Raw genomic sequence first — 17411 nt, 5'->3', positions numbered from 1 at the left:
TACCTTTTGTAGAATATCAGTCTGTCCCTGATGTTTCACTTGGAGAAGTGGCTTCTTTGCTGCCCTATCTTGACACCAGGCCATCCTCCAAAAGTGTTCACCTCACTGTGCGTGCTGATGCACTCACACCCGCCTGCTGCCATTCCTGATCAAGCTGTGCATTGGTGGTGCCCCGATCCTGCAGCTGAATCAACCTTAGGAGACGGTCCTGGCGCTTGCTAGACTTTCTTGGGTGCCCTGAACCCTTCTTCACAGCAGCAGTGGAAATTGATTTTTTTCAGTTTTAAGTTCATTTTCATGGCAAAGAGCGACTTTGCAATTAATTGAAATTCATCTGATCACTCTTCATAACATTCTGGAGTATGTGCAAATTGCCATCATAAAAACCGAGGCAGCAGACTTTGTGAAAAGTAATATTTGTGTCATTCTTAAAACTTTTGGCCAAAACTGTATATACATAGGAAAGCCTCCAGAGCAGTGTCACTCCTTTCAAATTGTATTCATTTCTTGCCCTTTGGGTGCTTGAAAACCAGCTGTAGAAACAAAAGCTGGGTAGAATAATATGTCTGTGGGTCTATTCTGGAATAATGATTCATTATAATTCTGAATCTTATTCGATATTTATGACTGATCCTGGAAAAGAAGACCAGTAAATGTGTATACAGTAGTCAACCTAAACTGGTAAATGATAGAATACAGTATTGATACTGTGTTCACCCACATTTGATCAACCTTTTTTTGTTTGTTTTTTCTTTGCAGCACATAAAGAACAATAAGAATAATAACAAATATGAAGGCTGGCCAGAAGCTTTAGAAATGGAAGGCTGTATCCCACAAAGGTCCTTGGAGGAGCAGTGAATTGCTATAATTATTGAAGCATGTAAACATAGCTTCACACACAGACTGTGCTCATTGCGTTAAGTCATTAAAGCATCTTGAAACACTTTAGTAGGAACTCGCATGATCCACTAAAAGACTTTATCCCAATCATCCCACAAAATGCCTCTTCAGTGAGCAGCGTTGTGTTTTGAATATATGCGATTTTGGAGACAAGATTTGTTACATTAAATGTGCTTTGCCATTCTTATGGCAAGTTGACTTTAAGGTTCTCAATGAGAATCAATTCATACTGACTGGTTCAGTTTAGTAAGCAAGCCATACATATGGTGGACATTACAGTGTATGGAATATATCTGCACAAACCCAAACACTGAATGGTCTCCATAGATTTGCTCAGCTTTTAATACATTTGCTTCTGTTGCGCCATGGCACAAAGAGTTACCTCATTATAATCTATACTGCTTTACACCTCCTGTGCTAAGTTAGTGCCTTTCTCTATCCTGTAAGGCTAGAAAGAACAGTTACTTCCCATTTCTATAGCTACAACCTCAAAAGTCTAGTAATAATTTTGCTCTTTGTTATCTTTCTGCAATAATTGATTTACTAATTGCCATAGTTTATTCATTCTTTCAGTTTGGTAACAATAATTACTTCCTTGTTTAAAGCGCCCTGGCACCCAGCTTTTGTAATAATAGGTGCCTTGAAGCTTGCTTCTTATTTGAAATCACATCTTTCCTAATTTTAAGTACAGTAAATGCCAGTTTCTAATGTTGCACTACCTGATTCTGCCATCATATAATAACAGGCTTTGAATATACTTGCATCTATCATAGTTTGCCCAAGTTTAAAAGTGGCTAAAAAAATATGATTTTTTTTTATAAAAGTAATAATTCCTGGAGATTGTTTTAAAATTTAGAGTTAGGTTTTAAATTGGACAATAAAAATGTTTAATGAACATTTTCTTAATAAATCGTTAACGCAAAACATGCATAGCAATATTAGTGACTTAATGTGACTTAATTTAGATACGTTTGGATTCACAAATCCAGATCCGTTATGAAGGAAAAGAGTACTGCAGATTTCACTCCACAGCTTGTAAACATGCAAAGCCATTGCTGCTGGGTTCACACAAGTGCCTTCAGTGGGTTCATTATATCTACAGTTTGACACAGAAGAATGTGAAACAAGAACTGTGAATAAGGAACTACTAAAATAAATATTTTTTGCCTTTCTTGTAAATGTGAATGAATTTTGTTGAAATTTTCATGTGTCCTTCGATCTCAAAAGAGTGAAAAGCTATACATATGCATAAGCATAGAGCTTTCTGTAAAAGCTAGGCAGTTTTCAGAAAACGTGTGTTGACAGATACAAGTCTTTCTCAAACTGGCTTTATGCCAAATCACTGTTAACTGCCCCATTTGTTCTCATTTTGTTCATAATTTAGTTTAAAGAAGAATTTATTTACTAATTACACCACTTAAATTACTAACAACATCCACACAGTTAAAGTATCTCCTACCTTGCTTCATCAAAAACCTATTATATATATTCTTTAATGTGTTAATACAGTGGAACCTCTAGATACGAGTTTAATTCGTTCCAGCACTGAGCTTGTATAGCGAATTTCTTGTATCTAGAACAAACGTCCCCATTGAAAATAATGGAAATCCAGTTAATCCGTTCCGCATCCCAAATATATTAACATAAAAATCAATTTTCCTAACAAATAACACTGATAAATTATATATACTGTAGTCTACCTTTAATAAATAACACTGGTAAATAATATAACTGATTATTAAAAGAATCAAAACAGGTGTCCAAAGTGCAGTAGAGCATTCAATAAATCTTTAAATAAATAATCCTTAAAACAGTTGTGAAGTGGAGGTTTAAAGTACATAAGAATAAGAATCCTTTAACACGAGGTTAAAACGTCAACAGGAAGTAGTCTTCAAAAAACAGATGACAATCCCCGGTGCTTCTTCTCTGTTAGCGTCTCACCTGCTTCTCCCATGCGGGCTCTGCAACAGGCGAGACACTTAATGCAGCTGACCTTCTCTACACCGTCCTGCTTCAGCTGTTTGGCTCGCCTGTTCAGCTACACGCGAGCCTGTACTCGCTCGCTCTCTCGCACCGACTTCCTACTGCTGCTGATTCCTGCCTCCTCCTGCAACCTCCGTTCTCTCTCCTCTCCTCTCTTTTCTTTTACTTCTTCTCCCCCTTAACCGGCTCACGCTTCTCTATATACGCGGGGAAGACATGGCAGCTGCTAGGGTTACCACTTTTAATACAAAAAAATAAGGGACGCATACGTATTGATTCAAAACGGGACGCGCAATTTCATTCTCAAATACGGGACGATTCCGTATTTTAAAGGACGGGTGGCAACCCTGCCCAGCCCATCAGCCACAGGACAAATCATGGATGTGGGCAGTTTCCCACCTGTGCACTTAGGTGAGAAACGCAGACACCGCAGATCGCCCTGCGGCTCGCTACAGCTACCACGCCCCCTCGCTAAGCCGCGAAGCTATACCCACAGCCTGGCTCGTGGCTCGTTACATGAGCCAATGCTCGTATTTAGATCTGAATTTTTCGCTCATACTTTCCTCGTATTTTGAATTTCTCGTATACAGAGGTGATCGTATCTTGAGGTTCCACTGTACCACTAATATCAATTACTCTTTCATTCATTATTTTTTAGTAAATAATTTTATTTATTGAGCCAAGATCTACCTTCATTTTTATATTGTATATTTCTCTTTTTGTTATTAATATAATTTATATTTGTTGTTCTTCCTGTCATTATACAGTAAATAATTTTCTTAATTTATCAATCCTAAATTTTTCCTTTTTAAGTGTTTCAGTCCATGCGTGTACTGTTCGGTTTTGGGAGATCTCTTAATTGATCTTTGTAACACCAGTAATGTTTTAATAATCTATTAGGATCATGGCAACACTGGCAGCAATGCTTAAAGTCAATTTTCCGCCAGACTACTTTAGCAGTGTAGAATTAAATCTCAGTCTCGATGCTGAAGTAATTTGAGTTTGAGTAGGCTATGATGGAAAAACAAGCAAATGTTCAGTTATCTGAATTTTGTCATTAGTGGTTAATATTCTTTTTATGATATGCTTCGATTTACATTAGACTATATGGATTAGAGTTCCTGACTTCTCACTGCAGATTGAGTAGAATTATGATTTTGTTGCATTATGACATGTTGATTTAGCATATGCAAGCAAGTATTTCATGGAACTCTGTACATGTGACAGTAATGACTAAAACCTTACCAACCACATTTTGTTGTGCTCAAGGGATTAAAAAAATATATAAAATCTAGTCTACACTAGAGTAGGTACTCTCAGATTATCTATCTGTACCTATTCTGATATACATACTATATATATAGACTGTACAAACCCTCTAAATTTTTGTGAAGAGGTCTTTCTTGATTTGGACTTTAATGCACTTCTATTCCCATTGGTGTAGTTTATTATGTATTGCATTATTGACCTAGGCCCAAGCCTGTTCCAGGTTTTGTTTCTGCTTTACACTGATGCTGTTCGGTTAGGCTGTTCTCCCAGTGGTGATGTAATGGAATAAGAGCCACAGAAAGATGGTGGATGGCATCTTAATGGCCCACTTTATCAGTCCTTTTAAAGAATTTTAAAGAGGTGGATTAGGTGACCCAGCCTTCTCTAAATTTTTCAGTTCCTTTATACTGTGAAAGTAGTTAATGTTCTTCGATCCAAGATTGTGTCTCATTGACTTTGTCAGCACAGCCTTTAGTTTTCTTCTAATAGCTGAGAAGCCAGAGTTACCAAACTATCCTCCAGATGTAACCTTTTCATGTTAGTTTTTTTTAAATAAGTAGCATCACCAGTAGTAGTAGGTAACAGTGATAGTACATGAAATATAACTGGTGTCAACTGAAATAGCATTATATGGAAAGGTTTCATTGCTTCTGTCTTTACTGTTAAAATCTGTATATTTGCTCAGTGAAACATGATGTTTAAAAGAGAGACAACTGATAACTGACAAAGACTGTCAAATAATATGAATCAAATATCTTGCATTTTGTAGCTCAGTATCAGTTAAGTTTCATGCAATTTTTATGCACCCAATGTCCAGCCAAAATGAAGAAAAGTAAAGTCATTCAAATGTTTCCTTTCAACATAAAAGTCTGTTTATTCTCTTTTGTAACAACAGTACAATGCATCATTGCCATCGGTATGATCTTCTATAGCTGCAGTTGATGCAAGAAGTAACATTACACAATTTCTCCGATAAACCAATAGAAGCCCACCTTGGACATCCATATGTTATGCAGCAAATCCATATTAGCTTAGCAATAAAAAAAAATGACTATAAAAATTATACCAGCAAAAGAAACCTATGCTCATTGAAGATATACAGTTGGGCTTTTCAATAATTTTGAATGTCTGAAATGCAACTCTGTAAATTGGAATGAGAAATCAAGTTATTGTTTAGTTGAACGCAACTCTTTGCGTTTCTCATTAAAAAACGTTTCTGTGGCTTAATTATGATGCCTGACTATTCGAGGTTCCTGACAGCAGTCATTTATCGTGTCCAACAATGTTCTGTTTGTGACTGCTTTGCACCCAGATTTCTACGTATTGACAGATGTTTTTACTAAAGAACTGTCAGTGGTGTGCTCTTTCAGCTCAGGTATATCCACATTTTAATATTTTCTGTCTAAGAATGCAGTTTTGTGTGTTGCTTTAAGTTTGACACTGCCCTAAAACCAGCTATGCCTCAGTTTAAACCTGTGAATGTCTAATTGGGAAAGGTAATACTATGTGTAACTGTATTTTAAATTTTCTGTTGCTTTTATAAATATTTTTTCAATATTGGTGTGTTTGCTAAAATAAATAAATATCTTAACATAGTGTCTGGATGATTATTTTCCATGTGATCATTTTGTTTTTCCTCCAGAGCTTGTAGTTAAGGACATAAGACGTTTGTTTTATATGAATGTTAAATGCCTGTGGGGAAGTTGCTAGGGAAATATTTCACAATTCAGTAACTCAAAAGAGTATGCCAAGGACTGAAGTCCAGTCTATTTAAGACCAAGTGATTAGCAGAACCACTTTCTTAAGGACAGCTAGTTTGATTGTACACACAGATTTTACCAATGTTATTAAATTTGATTGATTAGATGCAACATTTGGACATGGCAAGCCAATCATTTCTCATAATTTTAAGGTCTGTTTTTAGTGTCAGTTACAAATATGTTAATGATAATCGGGAATGTATTAAAGTAATTGCATAAAAGTAAATGTCTCTCTCACAGGCCTTCCCAAATATGTAACTATTTTTGGGAAATATATGACCTCAAAAATCACAAAAAGCAAGTTATGTTATCTTTCAACGATTAGGGAGAAAACCAAGACACTAGCTGTAATACTGGGGCATCTTTATAGATAAATGTCATGTTTTTTCATGCTCTTTATATTTTCTAATCTCTACATTAAGATACACCCCAAGGATGTTTCCTGCACTGCTGACTTAATACTGGTTTGTAGTGGTTTTGGGGTCTATTCAACATTTAAACACATCTTAAACAGATAAGCAATATGATATGCACAATTTCAAGTAAAATTTCACTAACTATCCAAAACTTAAATGATCAAATTTAAAAAAACAAAGCCATGTTTTAAACACAAAAAATCCTCCATTAAAATTATACAGAATGAACATTTAGCTATTGAGCTTACATCAAAACAGAGCCACCGATAGAGCTCTTTATAACAGGCTCTCACATGGCAATCACTTGTTCTTTAGCAAGAAAGTCTGTAGAGAAATGCAGAGCTCAGCAGATTTTTTTTTTTCTTTTTCAATATAATCTACATAATAAGTCGATTTCTGTCGACCCTGCAGTTACCTTCTATCTGGTATATTCAAAGTTACTGTTTGCAATGTACCATCTGAAAATATATTTTGTAATGCATGTAATAATAAAATGCATTGCATTTTTCATTTCAACAGATGTTAAAACTCCCATAGCAAATCTAATGTAATGTAGGAGATGAATAAAGAATTATATAGAGGGTACTATTCTCATTCGAGTCCATTAATCATTCTGGTGACCTGCCTTCATTAATGTAGGAAAATGAGAGCAGGAATAAAGTGTGTAAATACTGGTCTCCAGCATTGCTCGTGAAGGGCTGTTGCAGCACCAGTTTTTGTTCAACCCAATTTCTTGAAGAGAAGTTCATTAACTCCTTATTGCTCAAGCAACATTTTTATGCTTCATTTTAGTTGTCTTAATTGTGTATTTTAGTCATAAACAGCTGCAATTCTTGTTTTATTAGCAGTAAAATGCAAAACACAAAACAGCGAACAATTCTAAGTCTAACTTGTTTCCATTGACACCTACGTCTATTCATTGTGAACTGTCTGAATTAGTTAAATATTTGGAAAGAAACTGATGAGATCAAGGCCAAAGACTGAGAATTAATAATCCTAATTGAGACGGTGTGGGTCAGCTCCATGCTCCCTGTTCCTTTTGAGAGCCTCTTGAAACCACAACTTTCGATAGTCGTAACCGAGATGAGCCGGGCAAATGAGGACACACACGTGCAGCGAGGGGCAGGTGCATAAGTGATTAATGCTTTTATTACAATCCATCAAACAAAGTGTTCCATAGTACAGTGCTGTATCCATAATAAATAATCCAATAAAACAGTGACAATTGTGGAGGTTTAAACAAGACTAAAATCCTAAGGCAGTAATTGGCTCTAAAATCTCAGTCCTGGGTACATCCTTTCAAAACTGACACCTCCTCTGCTTATTGGATCTTTCAGCAGAAGAAACACCCAACCATCATACACGGTCAGTGTTTTTTCCACCTGCTCAGGTCCCTGCTGTCCATGGCTTCTAGCAGGGTGCCCACTCAGAGCCTCCCCTCCTCTTCCACTGCCCCTCCTTGGACTTATGTGCAAGCCCCTACAAGCAAATATCAGGCCACTCTAGCTCCCTTGCAAAATACTCGGCCAAGTGGATCTCTTCAGCCCCTGAGTGTCTCATAATCATACCATCATCCCTATCATCCATCCATTTTTAACCTCTGTCTCTCCTTCTCTGTTTTTTCTCCGTGTGCCCCATATACCCCACCCACCCCCATCATGTGGCCTTAATTAGACGCAGGTGTGTGATGCCGCTTCCTCCGTGGCATGAATGAGGCACCAGAGTGACATTTGTATTTGTACTCGTACGCGTGATCAGCCAGGGACCCCAAACATCCCTGTAGCAGGGCGAGTCCACGTGTTCTAGGGCACAATTATTTTCAATTTTCCTGATGCCATGGACCACTCATTACACCACTTCAGGCTACATATCATTTGGATGATATCCGTGGGAAGAAAAAAATCTACAATATAGAAATGAGCAGACATGGCAGAATGAAAACACTATTACCAAAGGCTAGTTTCTAATTAAGAAATGGGGTTGGAACAAAAACCTGCAGCCACTACATCTCTTCAAGACCTCATTGAGACCACCGCATTCGAACAATCGGCTTCTTCCCTTTGTGAGATAGTTGCTAGTTTCCAGTGGGATTAGTACTTTCTCAGTCAACCTTTTTAATTCCTTTTTTTATTTCCTTTATTGAGCTATAGTGTCTTTTGTGTACACCATCTCTTGAAAATCAGAAATGCAATGCACTGCAATAGTTTTTGTGACAGATGACCTGGAATGGCATGTTGAGAATAATGTCCTTGAGTGAGTGTGTTGCAAGAGATGTAGGTATTCTAGACTGCAACTTCACTCTTTTCAAATTGTTTCTTAAAGATGATGGTTCTTCACTTGAATTTAAGCACTAAACCACAACTGTCATGCACAGGCCCAGCTCGTGCTATGTACAATGCTGTAAAACTATTAGATTTTTGTGGCAGGGTGGTGCAATGGTTAGTGCTGCTTCTGCCTCATAGATAGCACCTGGGCTTGAATGTATCCACTTCTGGTCTGCGTGCAGTCTGATGTTCTTACCATGTCTGCATCCATGTTTCCTCCCTCAGAATATAAGTACGCTTTTAATGAGAACAGGTCATTCAACCCAAGAAGCTTGCCAATTCTATCCACCTAGATTCTTAAAATTAAAAAAAGTTGACCATTTATAGGCAGGCAGTGTGGTAAAGTGGCTAAGCCTTTGGACTACAAATCCTGAGGTTGTGGGTGCAACACCTGCTACTGATGCTATGTGACCATGCAAGCCATTTCACCTGCCTGTGCTCGGATTAGAAAAACAAAAGAAATGTTAGCAAAAGTGTTCAGAACAACTGTTGTAAATCGCCTTCGACAAAAGCATCAGCCAAATAAATAAAATCATTTATGCCATGTATCTACAGTGTGTTAAACCTTTCCAACATCTGTGCAAAATTTGCCTTTGTTTACAATTGCGTCCAACTTCATTGAACTCATTATAAAGTAACAGCTACAGTCCACTGTATTAACTCCCTTCACAATTTTAAACACTTCATTAATGTCCCCTGATAATCTCTATTTGCTTAAGCTGAAAAGGTTCAAATCCTTCAGTCTCTCCTCATAGTTGGCACCTCTCAGTCCTGGGCCCAGGCTTAGTTGCACTTCTCTGGACTTTCTCTAGTGCTGTTATTTTGCACATAATTGGGATCTGTGGGTGGCCTGGCAGTGTGTCTAGGGCTGGCATCTTCCTTTGAACTTGATATTGTCGGATTGGAAATACCATGAATTGGATTAAGAGAGTCTGAGAATAAAAAATTGACTGGAAAATTGAATTAACAAAAAATGTTCATAAGAAATTTTGTTTAGATTCAATAATGGAAGTAAATGATAAACCCAAAAGTCAGGTATTGTGTAAAAGGCAGTGTTTTAATGTGTCCTTCTGGGCACTTTCTTATTCCACTTTGGGGATCAAGTGCCTATGTTCAGCAGCTGTGGGGTACAGCCCGGACACAGACAGGTAGACATGATGTTTTCACCACAAACGTTTATTTTACAAAGTGAGCACAAACCCAGTGGCGCAGCACCAATCACCCCTTAAGTCCTGGCCTTTCACAATGCCTTTCACTATCTCTGGTCCGCCTCCACTCCTCTCCGCCGAGCTCTGTCCTCATCCACCCAACTCCAGCCATCGAATGGCTGGGTGTGACGGAAGTGCTGAGGTCCAGGGCTCCCAAGGCATCGGGGTGCTCCCTGGCGGTGACCACGGGCCCCTACAGGGTTGGGCTTCCAAGCCCTGCACCCGTGGTCCCCAACACAACAACCAGGGCGGTCACCCCCTCGTGGTCTGGGGGAGGCACAAGCCCTCCTCCGGTCCTCCTGGGCGTCCTGGCTGGGTACCACCCCCAGCCGCGTGCCACACAGCATTAAACACAAGGGAGAAACCCAACCTCAATGTAGCCCCAAAGCGCAAAAGAGTGCTTTCTTACGCACAATCACATTTACGCTACGTCACTTTAGAGTCTCTAATCCGTCTTACATTAACGTTTCTTTTGGGATAGACTAATATCACCTTATTTGTCCTAAGGGGGGAAAAAAAATTTCATTTTTTTTACAGAAGCTCAATAAATAAATATAATAAGAATGGCCCCCTAAAATATACACCGGAATTACTAAAAAGAAACAAAACATCTAAGTAAGGTAAAGATAAGAGCAGTCCCGGTCCCAATGACGCACTATGCAGGTATACTGCCGTTGGTATAAAGGAGCCCCTATAGTGTTTCTGGACACACTTCTGCTGAATAATTCATTGGCTGAAAGTCCTGAGTGTTAGTGTATCAAAGAGAGGATGTAGCCTTTTCATAATGGCACTCAGTTTTGTTTTAATTCTCTCCTTCACTGCTACCTCTAGGGCTGATCTATTCAAATGGTGGCCCGTGGACCACATGCAGCCCAGAAGTAACCTCCAAGTGGCCTGGCTTGTGGTCCCACCATAAACAGAGAAAAACACTGCTACAATTCCTGTAGCAGTAAAAACCATGAATGCAATGCTCTGTGTAGCCTAGCAAAATTCATCCCACAATGCAGTGTGTTGTTGTGTGCCTACAAGTGGTAGTAGTAGTCTGTGATACTGTGAAGACCTGTGGAAGGAGCTGCATCTCTAGGGGAATCTCTTCCTGCTCTTTTACCCTAATTTGCCCCCCTGTCACCCTGATCCTGTTACTCGGCTCTCTCTAGGGAGGTGTCCTGAGCCCACACAAAGTGCTTCTCCCCCCAAGACTCCCACCTATACAGCCCATGCTGTAGTGAGACACGTCACAATATTAACACACGTGGTGATTTAAAACAAACTTCTGTTCCTTCAGTCTGCCATAGATGTTGTATTAATGTGTGTCAGTTACTGTTATCACTTGTGATGAGTTTGTTCACTGATAGCTTTGATAGCACTGATAATTTTTTTTATTATTATTCTGTTAAATGCAGTTTGTGATGTGTCTGGGTCATATATAGTGGCAGTGGCACTACTGCCTTAAAAAGATCCTGGGTTTGTGTCCCACGTGGGGCGCATAGTGTTTTTCGTAGTGAGAAAAACACCTTGTAAATATAAAGGATTGTTATTATTATATGACCAAAATATTTATTTTATTTCAAAAAGGAAACAAATGTTATTGCTAATACTTCTTATTCACTTTGAGATGTGCCTAGGTCAGATATGACCAAAATGTTTGTTTTTTTTTATTTCAAAAGTGGAAAACACATACGGCTGCTACCTCAGATTCTGTTCAGTTATAGCTTTTTGTTTTTTTTTTTATACACCTTTTGATGTGCCTTCATCAGATGTGACCAAATTTAAAAGGGAAACAATGACTAAATATTATTTGTTTTTCAGTACATTAATTTGCATTGGTTTAAAATGTATTTACCTGCTGCTTAGCGGCCACTGAAAATGTCTGGCCCAGCAAAATTTCTTGGTTTGAAAATTTGGCCCAACTGAAGTTGGAATTGAATAGCCCGGCTCGAGGGGGTCCAAAGTTCATCCTATAATTGAGCTTGCCCTTTTAATAAGCTTGTTGATTTGGTGGGCTTCTCTTACATTGATGTTACCAGCCCAGCACACCACAGAGTTGCAGAACATAAAAAGAATGTCACTACCCATACTAAAGGAACAGAGTCTCCTAAGAAAAGAGTCTGCTGTGCCTGTCCTTATATTGTTTCTTCTGTGTTACTGGAACAGTCCAGCTTGTTACTGATGTGGATTCCCAAGTACTTGTAGCAGTGCACCACCTCCAATGAGCGGTTGTAGAGTGTCTTTGGTGTGGTGAACATTTATAACTTGATACAGGAAGAAACTGGATTACCCAGAAAAACTCAAAATCTCACAGGCATCAATCAGACCTAAATTTGAACTCGGGCGCTTTAAACTCATCCATAATTTGTATGAAGTAAAGCAAGACATTCTTTACATGGAAATCAACTGCCTTTTGGAGAAGAATGCCTTTAGCAATATATGATAACCAAGAATGTTATTTAACTGAAAGACCCAGCTGTACCTGGAGTCAGTCCAGTCTCACACTCCCTCCCTGACCATATACTGTAACATGCGTCATCTGCAGTGTTCTAAGGTTTGTACCTGCTCATGTACTGTCCTTTGATCCTTTCAAACCAAACACTTTTTGAAGTATCTTCAAAAGCCATTATGTCAACTGCGACACACTTCAGGGTCACCCATCACTGCAAGGGATAATGCAGTATTATGGCAGACTTGCATTATTTGATACTAAAGTCGAGTATTAGTAGAAATAGTACTATTAGTGTTGTGCAGAGTACAGTGATATTCTTCCTTGCACATCCAACCAACATACATGTCACCACTCTCCAGCACAATGATAAACAAGAATATATTAAAATACAGAACTCCATTTTATTTAACACAAAATACAAGTTGGCTTACCTGAATACTCGCCTCAGGTTCCACTCCTCGTGTGTAGTAACACTCTAATCGACTATATAGAGAAATCAAAAATGTAAAGAGAGCACCAGTCCAGTGATATGTACTAATGTTACGGAGTCCGAGAGTGTAGACAAGGCCCTGGGACCCTCATCCAGGCTCGGCTTTTGCTTTAAGCACTTTGCGTGGTCTGATTCACCCTCCGTGGGATAGGTGGATTAGAAACTGATGGATGCTTAAAATTAGATTTAACTAATGTATTCACACCTTTCAGTTTATTTTTGACAAAACCAAAAACTCACAGTAAATACTGTCATGGACTGAATATATTACCAAAAACTTTAAAAAAAAAAAAAATAGAAACAAATGTACAGACTGTGCATGTCTTGTTTGGACTTTCCCATTGCCTGGCCACAACTTGTTCTCACACACTTTCCATTTTTTCTGCTATGGAGTGACCTTATGGAGTGTCTGTCAGCCTTAATGCTTACATTTTAAACACTGTTCCCAAAATATCCATTCACTATACTTAGCTTACCAAAAGTCTTCATGTTCAGCCACTTGCTTATTATTTAATTTTGATTCTCACTTAGCAATAAACTTGGTCTGCTGATAATGAGACAGTGTCTCCAATTTCGATCCTGGAAAAACAGCACAGCTACAGGTAGTAACATAAGACCCAGGGGTAACTGAGACCTAAGTACACTTTGGGATAATTCCCCTAGGCCAAGGATTCAAGTACCTGCAAGGGTCAAGAGATCTAAACACAAAACCAAACATCCATCCATCCATTTTCCAACCCGCTGAATCCGAACACAGGGTCACGGGGGGTCTGCTGGAGCCAATCCCAGCCAACACAGGGCACACAAGGCAGGAACCAATCCCAGGCAGGGTGCCATCCCACCGCAGACAAAACCAAACATTCCATGTGAAATTGTTACAAATACATTTTGAGATGTGCAAAACCATTAATCCATTGTGGGGAGGCATAACCCATCCTGACAGCCCTGAACACACAACAGAGACCAGCTTGGCAAAGGCGCGTGTCATAAGGCATGCTGGTGAAGAGCCAATTTAGAAGTGCAAGTTAATCTAGTGCATATTTTTGGCACCAACAACAAAAAAAAAAAAACAAGAGAGATGGTCAAAGTAGCACCCTGTAGTCACAGATCTTGTGACTGGCTGCAGTCTGTAAATATCGAGCCTATTGCTTATACACTGAAAAATGTTTCAGTCCTGTTGTATTCCAGACAACTTTACTAGTCCGTTCTGAGAGGCATCGTAGATAACACTGACCAAGAATGAAGTGCGTGTTGTGAAAGATAGCGGGCGCCTCAACCTGACACAGACAGACGCAGGAGGCACAAGTCCAAGCACACAGATTTTATTTTTCTTTTGCTGTTCTTTACAACACAGTTCCAGCAAGCACAACACTCTATTTCTCTTTCTTTTCTTTTCTCCTCCACTCTTCCCGGCAAGCTTCGCCTCCCTCCTCCCGAGTAGTTTCCACTGGCCCCTTATATAAGGCACCTGGAAGTACTCCTGATGCTCACTGATTGACTTCCGGCAGCACTTCCAGGTGTGGTGGAAGTACTGTGCTCCAGGGCTCAGCGTCTCCTGTAGCACCCCCTAGTGGCACCCACTGACCCCCACAGGGCTGTATCAAAACTCCCAACTCACATGGAGCCCTGCGGAAGTCTGAGGTACTGCTGTCTTCCAGGGCGGCTGCCACCTAGCGTTCTGGGGGAGGTAATGTCCTGGCCACGTTTCCTCCGCTGCTCTTTCCAGGGCCCCGGCCGTCCACGACAATGTTTATATATTGTTAGTACCAGGTTGGTAAAAATCATTCTAGTATTCACATACATTACTCCAAAGATCATGCTTTTGCCGGACAACTGAAATACTTTACACCACAAACTTGAATACCTTAAATGGAATGGTTAACACGAAATTCACAAATTATGTCCTAGATATCACTGCTTCTAGAAAACCTTCCATATACTCGTGCTTCATATTGGGCTGGAGAGTGGATTTCATGCTGATGGAATATGCAAGTAAGAATTTCACTGTTCTCTATAAATGTGACATTGCTACTACTACTAAAATGTTCAGTACTGTTCAAAGGTTAGATGTCTTCAAGTAAGTCCATGTATACCAAAGGAAACTTCCATCCCTGTGTCCATGAACATATTATGAAGAATTAGAAACAAGTTGAATGGATGCGTATATATAATTAGGAGAGATTAAGAAACATTCTTACTTTTGGGTGAATATTTTAGGTCCTGGGGACATGGTAGCGAAAGGCTAGCACTGCTGCTTCATGGATCTAGTAGATGATAAATTGGACTGGACTGCCAATACTGATGCTCTGTGTAAGAAAGGACAGAGCCAACTATACTTCCTTAGAAGGCTGGCGTCCTTCAACATCTGCAATAAGATGCAGCAGATGTTCTATCAGACAGTTGTGGCAAGTGCCCTCTTCTACACAGTGGTGTGCTGGGGAAGCAGCATAAAGAAGAGGGATGCCTCATGCCTGGACAAACTGGTGAGGAAGGCAGGCTCTATTGTAGGCACGGAGCTGGACAGTTTGACATCCGTGGCAGAGCGACCGGCACTGAGCAGGCTCCTGTCAATCATGGAGAATCCACTACATCCATTAAACAGTATCATCTCCAGACAGAAGAGCAGCTTCAGCAACAGACTGCTGTCACTTTCCTGCTCCACTGACAGACTGAGTAGATCGTTCCTCCCCCAAAATATGCGACTCTTCAATTCCACCCGGGGGCGTAAACGGGACTCACTCTTTAATTTAATATTGTTCTTTATCAGTATGCTTGTGCTGGAGTATGTGAATTTCCCCTTGGGATTAATAAAGTGTCTATCTATCTATCTATCTATCTATCTATCTATCTATCTATCTATCTATCTATCTATCTATCTATCTATCTAGTGAATAACACACCCGATTGGTGTCTGTGTGGCCTTTGAATGTTCTCCCCACATGTGAGTGGATCTTCATTTGATTATTCCAATTTTCATCCCACGTCCCCACAGAAGTTTAGGTGAGGGTAATTCTCGATTACGAATTGGTCTCTTTTGGGTGAGTGGGTGTGAGTGAATAGGCCTTGTGCTGGACTGGTGACTTTTTCCTGTCTTGAACCAAGGGCTGTTAGGATAGACTCTGACTTCCTGAACTGGACTAAGTGTGATTGAGAATGTTACACAACCACTTGTGGCTACCTAAAATAATGTATTTAAAAAGAGGCCTTAATCTCCAGAGATTCCAATAAGGTTTTCATGGCCTAGGAGTCATGTTTGGAATGCACACTCGCATCACATTCTTATTTCATCTGGACAAGCTGCAGTGCAGTTAAAAAAAACAAAAAAACTGGATGATGGCTAAGGAACATTAGAACACTTGAGACGAGAACAGGCCACTCAGCCCAACAAAGCTCGCCAGAACTGTCCACTTATTTACATCAAGTTGAGTTTTGAAAGTCCCTAATGTCTTACTGTCCACCACACTACTTGGTCGCATATTCCAAGTGTGTATCGTTCTTTGTGTAAAGAAAAACTTCCTAATGTTTGTGTAAAATTTACCCTTCACAAGTTTCCAACTGTATCCCCGTGTTCTTGATGAACTCATTTAAAATAAGTCTCGATCCACTGTACTGATTCCCTTCACATGTATGTTTCTTTTTATTATCGCAATTCAGTCACTAGACTTTTAGATTTCTAAAGATATTGAAAGTGAGGATAAATAGAACGTTCCGCATGCACATCATCCAGTGGCGTTTTGGCACCACCACTACTATAACTACTAAAACTGCATAAATTCCTGCTGGCCTTGAAATAGCAATATTGTTTTACATTTATATAGCACTTTTCTAATCTACCAAACATGATTAAACATGCTATAATAACAAGCTGGGGAAATGGCTTTGAAACTATAAACCAAGTGCTGCATAATCAGTGACTGGGACCATGTGCCTTTAAATGGTTCCATGTCAGTTATTTTGCCTTATTGGAAACATAACTCAGATTTACCAGCAGATGGCAAAAGTGATTTTCCTTTGAGTCAGTTCACTGGTCTATGGACAGAGAATTAGGTCGGTGAATATTCTGCTAACAAAGATGCAGAGAAGCCTCAAAGTCTTGTAGAAGACTGTTTAGATTGGCCATTTAGATGAATATCAAACATATACTTTGATCAGAAATTAAAGTCATTCCAGAGTATGCTACACCCTTTTTATCTTGAAGTGTTTGACGAGCTGCACAAGTATCTATCTATCTATCTATCTATCTAGTTTTCAACAAACAAGATAACCAAAATGTCGTCATTTCTGGCACTTTGGCTACACAGCAAGCAAATGCAGCTGCAGTGTACACAGCTAATGTGAAGTTCATTACCTTCTAAATTACCAATTCATTACATTACTAGAAGGCTGAGATAATGTGTAAACATATTAAAAATGCACCCAGATTTGCTATAACAATACTTTGCAACAACAAAGATAAGGCCATCTTTTAACAGTGTTCACAGCTACATGATATGCACGTACTGTATATGAAAATGTTGAAAGTTACCTGTGCTGAAGCATTCTGATGCTACTGATGTTACAAAGTTAAAAGATTTCCATTGAAAAGTGTATTCCTGGTTTTATTCCTAAACATCTCTATAAG

General features: G+C 39.3%; 1 protein-coding gene across 3 annotated transcripts in view; it reads left to right on the top strand.

Annotated features, from left to right (window-relative positions):
• The window catches only part of fam3a (FAM3 metabolism regulating signaling molecule A), a 41347-nt gene extending 35599 nt beyond the window's left edge, over nt 1-5748 (top strand). For all 3 annotated transcript variants that reach the window (XM_028813352.2, XM_051933593.1, XM_051933594.1), the window contains exon 10: nt 760-5748. In XM_028813352.2, the coding sequence (XP_028669185.1) occupies nt 760-858 (99 nt within the window). In that variant the 3' untranslated portion in view covers nt 859-5748. The remainder of the gene's footprint in view (nt 1-759) is intronic.
• Nucleotides 5749-17411: the final 11663 nt, after the last annotated feature.

Source organism: Erpetoichthys calabaricus, chromosome 11, assembly GCF_900747795.2.
Source record: "Erpetoichthys calabaricus chromosome 11, fErpCal1.3, whole genome shotgun sequence".
NCBI lineage: Eukaryota > Metazoa > Chordata > Cladistia > Polypteriformes > Polypteridae > Erpetoichthys > Erpetoichthys calabaricus.
The sequence above is the reverse complement of the archived record's forward strand: the minus strand, read 5'-3'. Positions and strand labels throughout refer to the sequence as shown.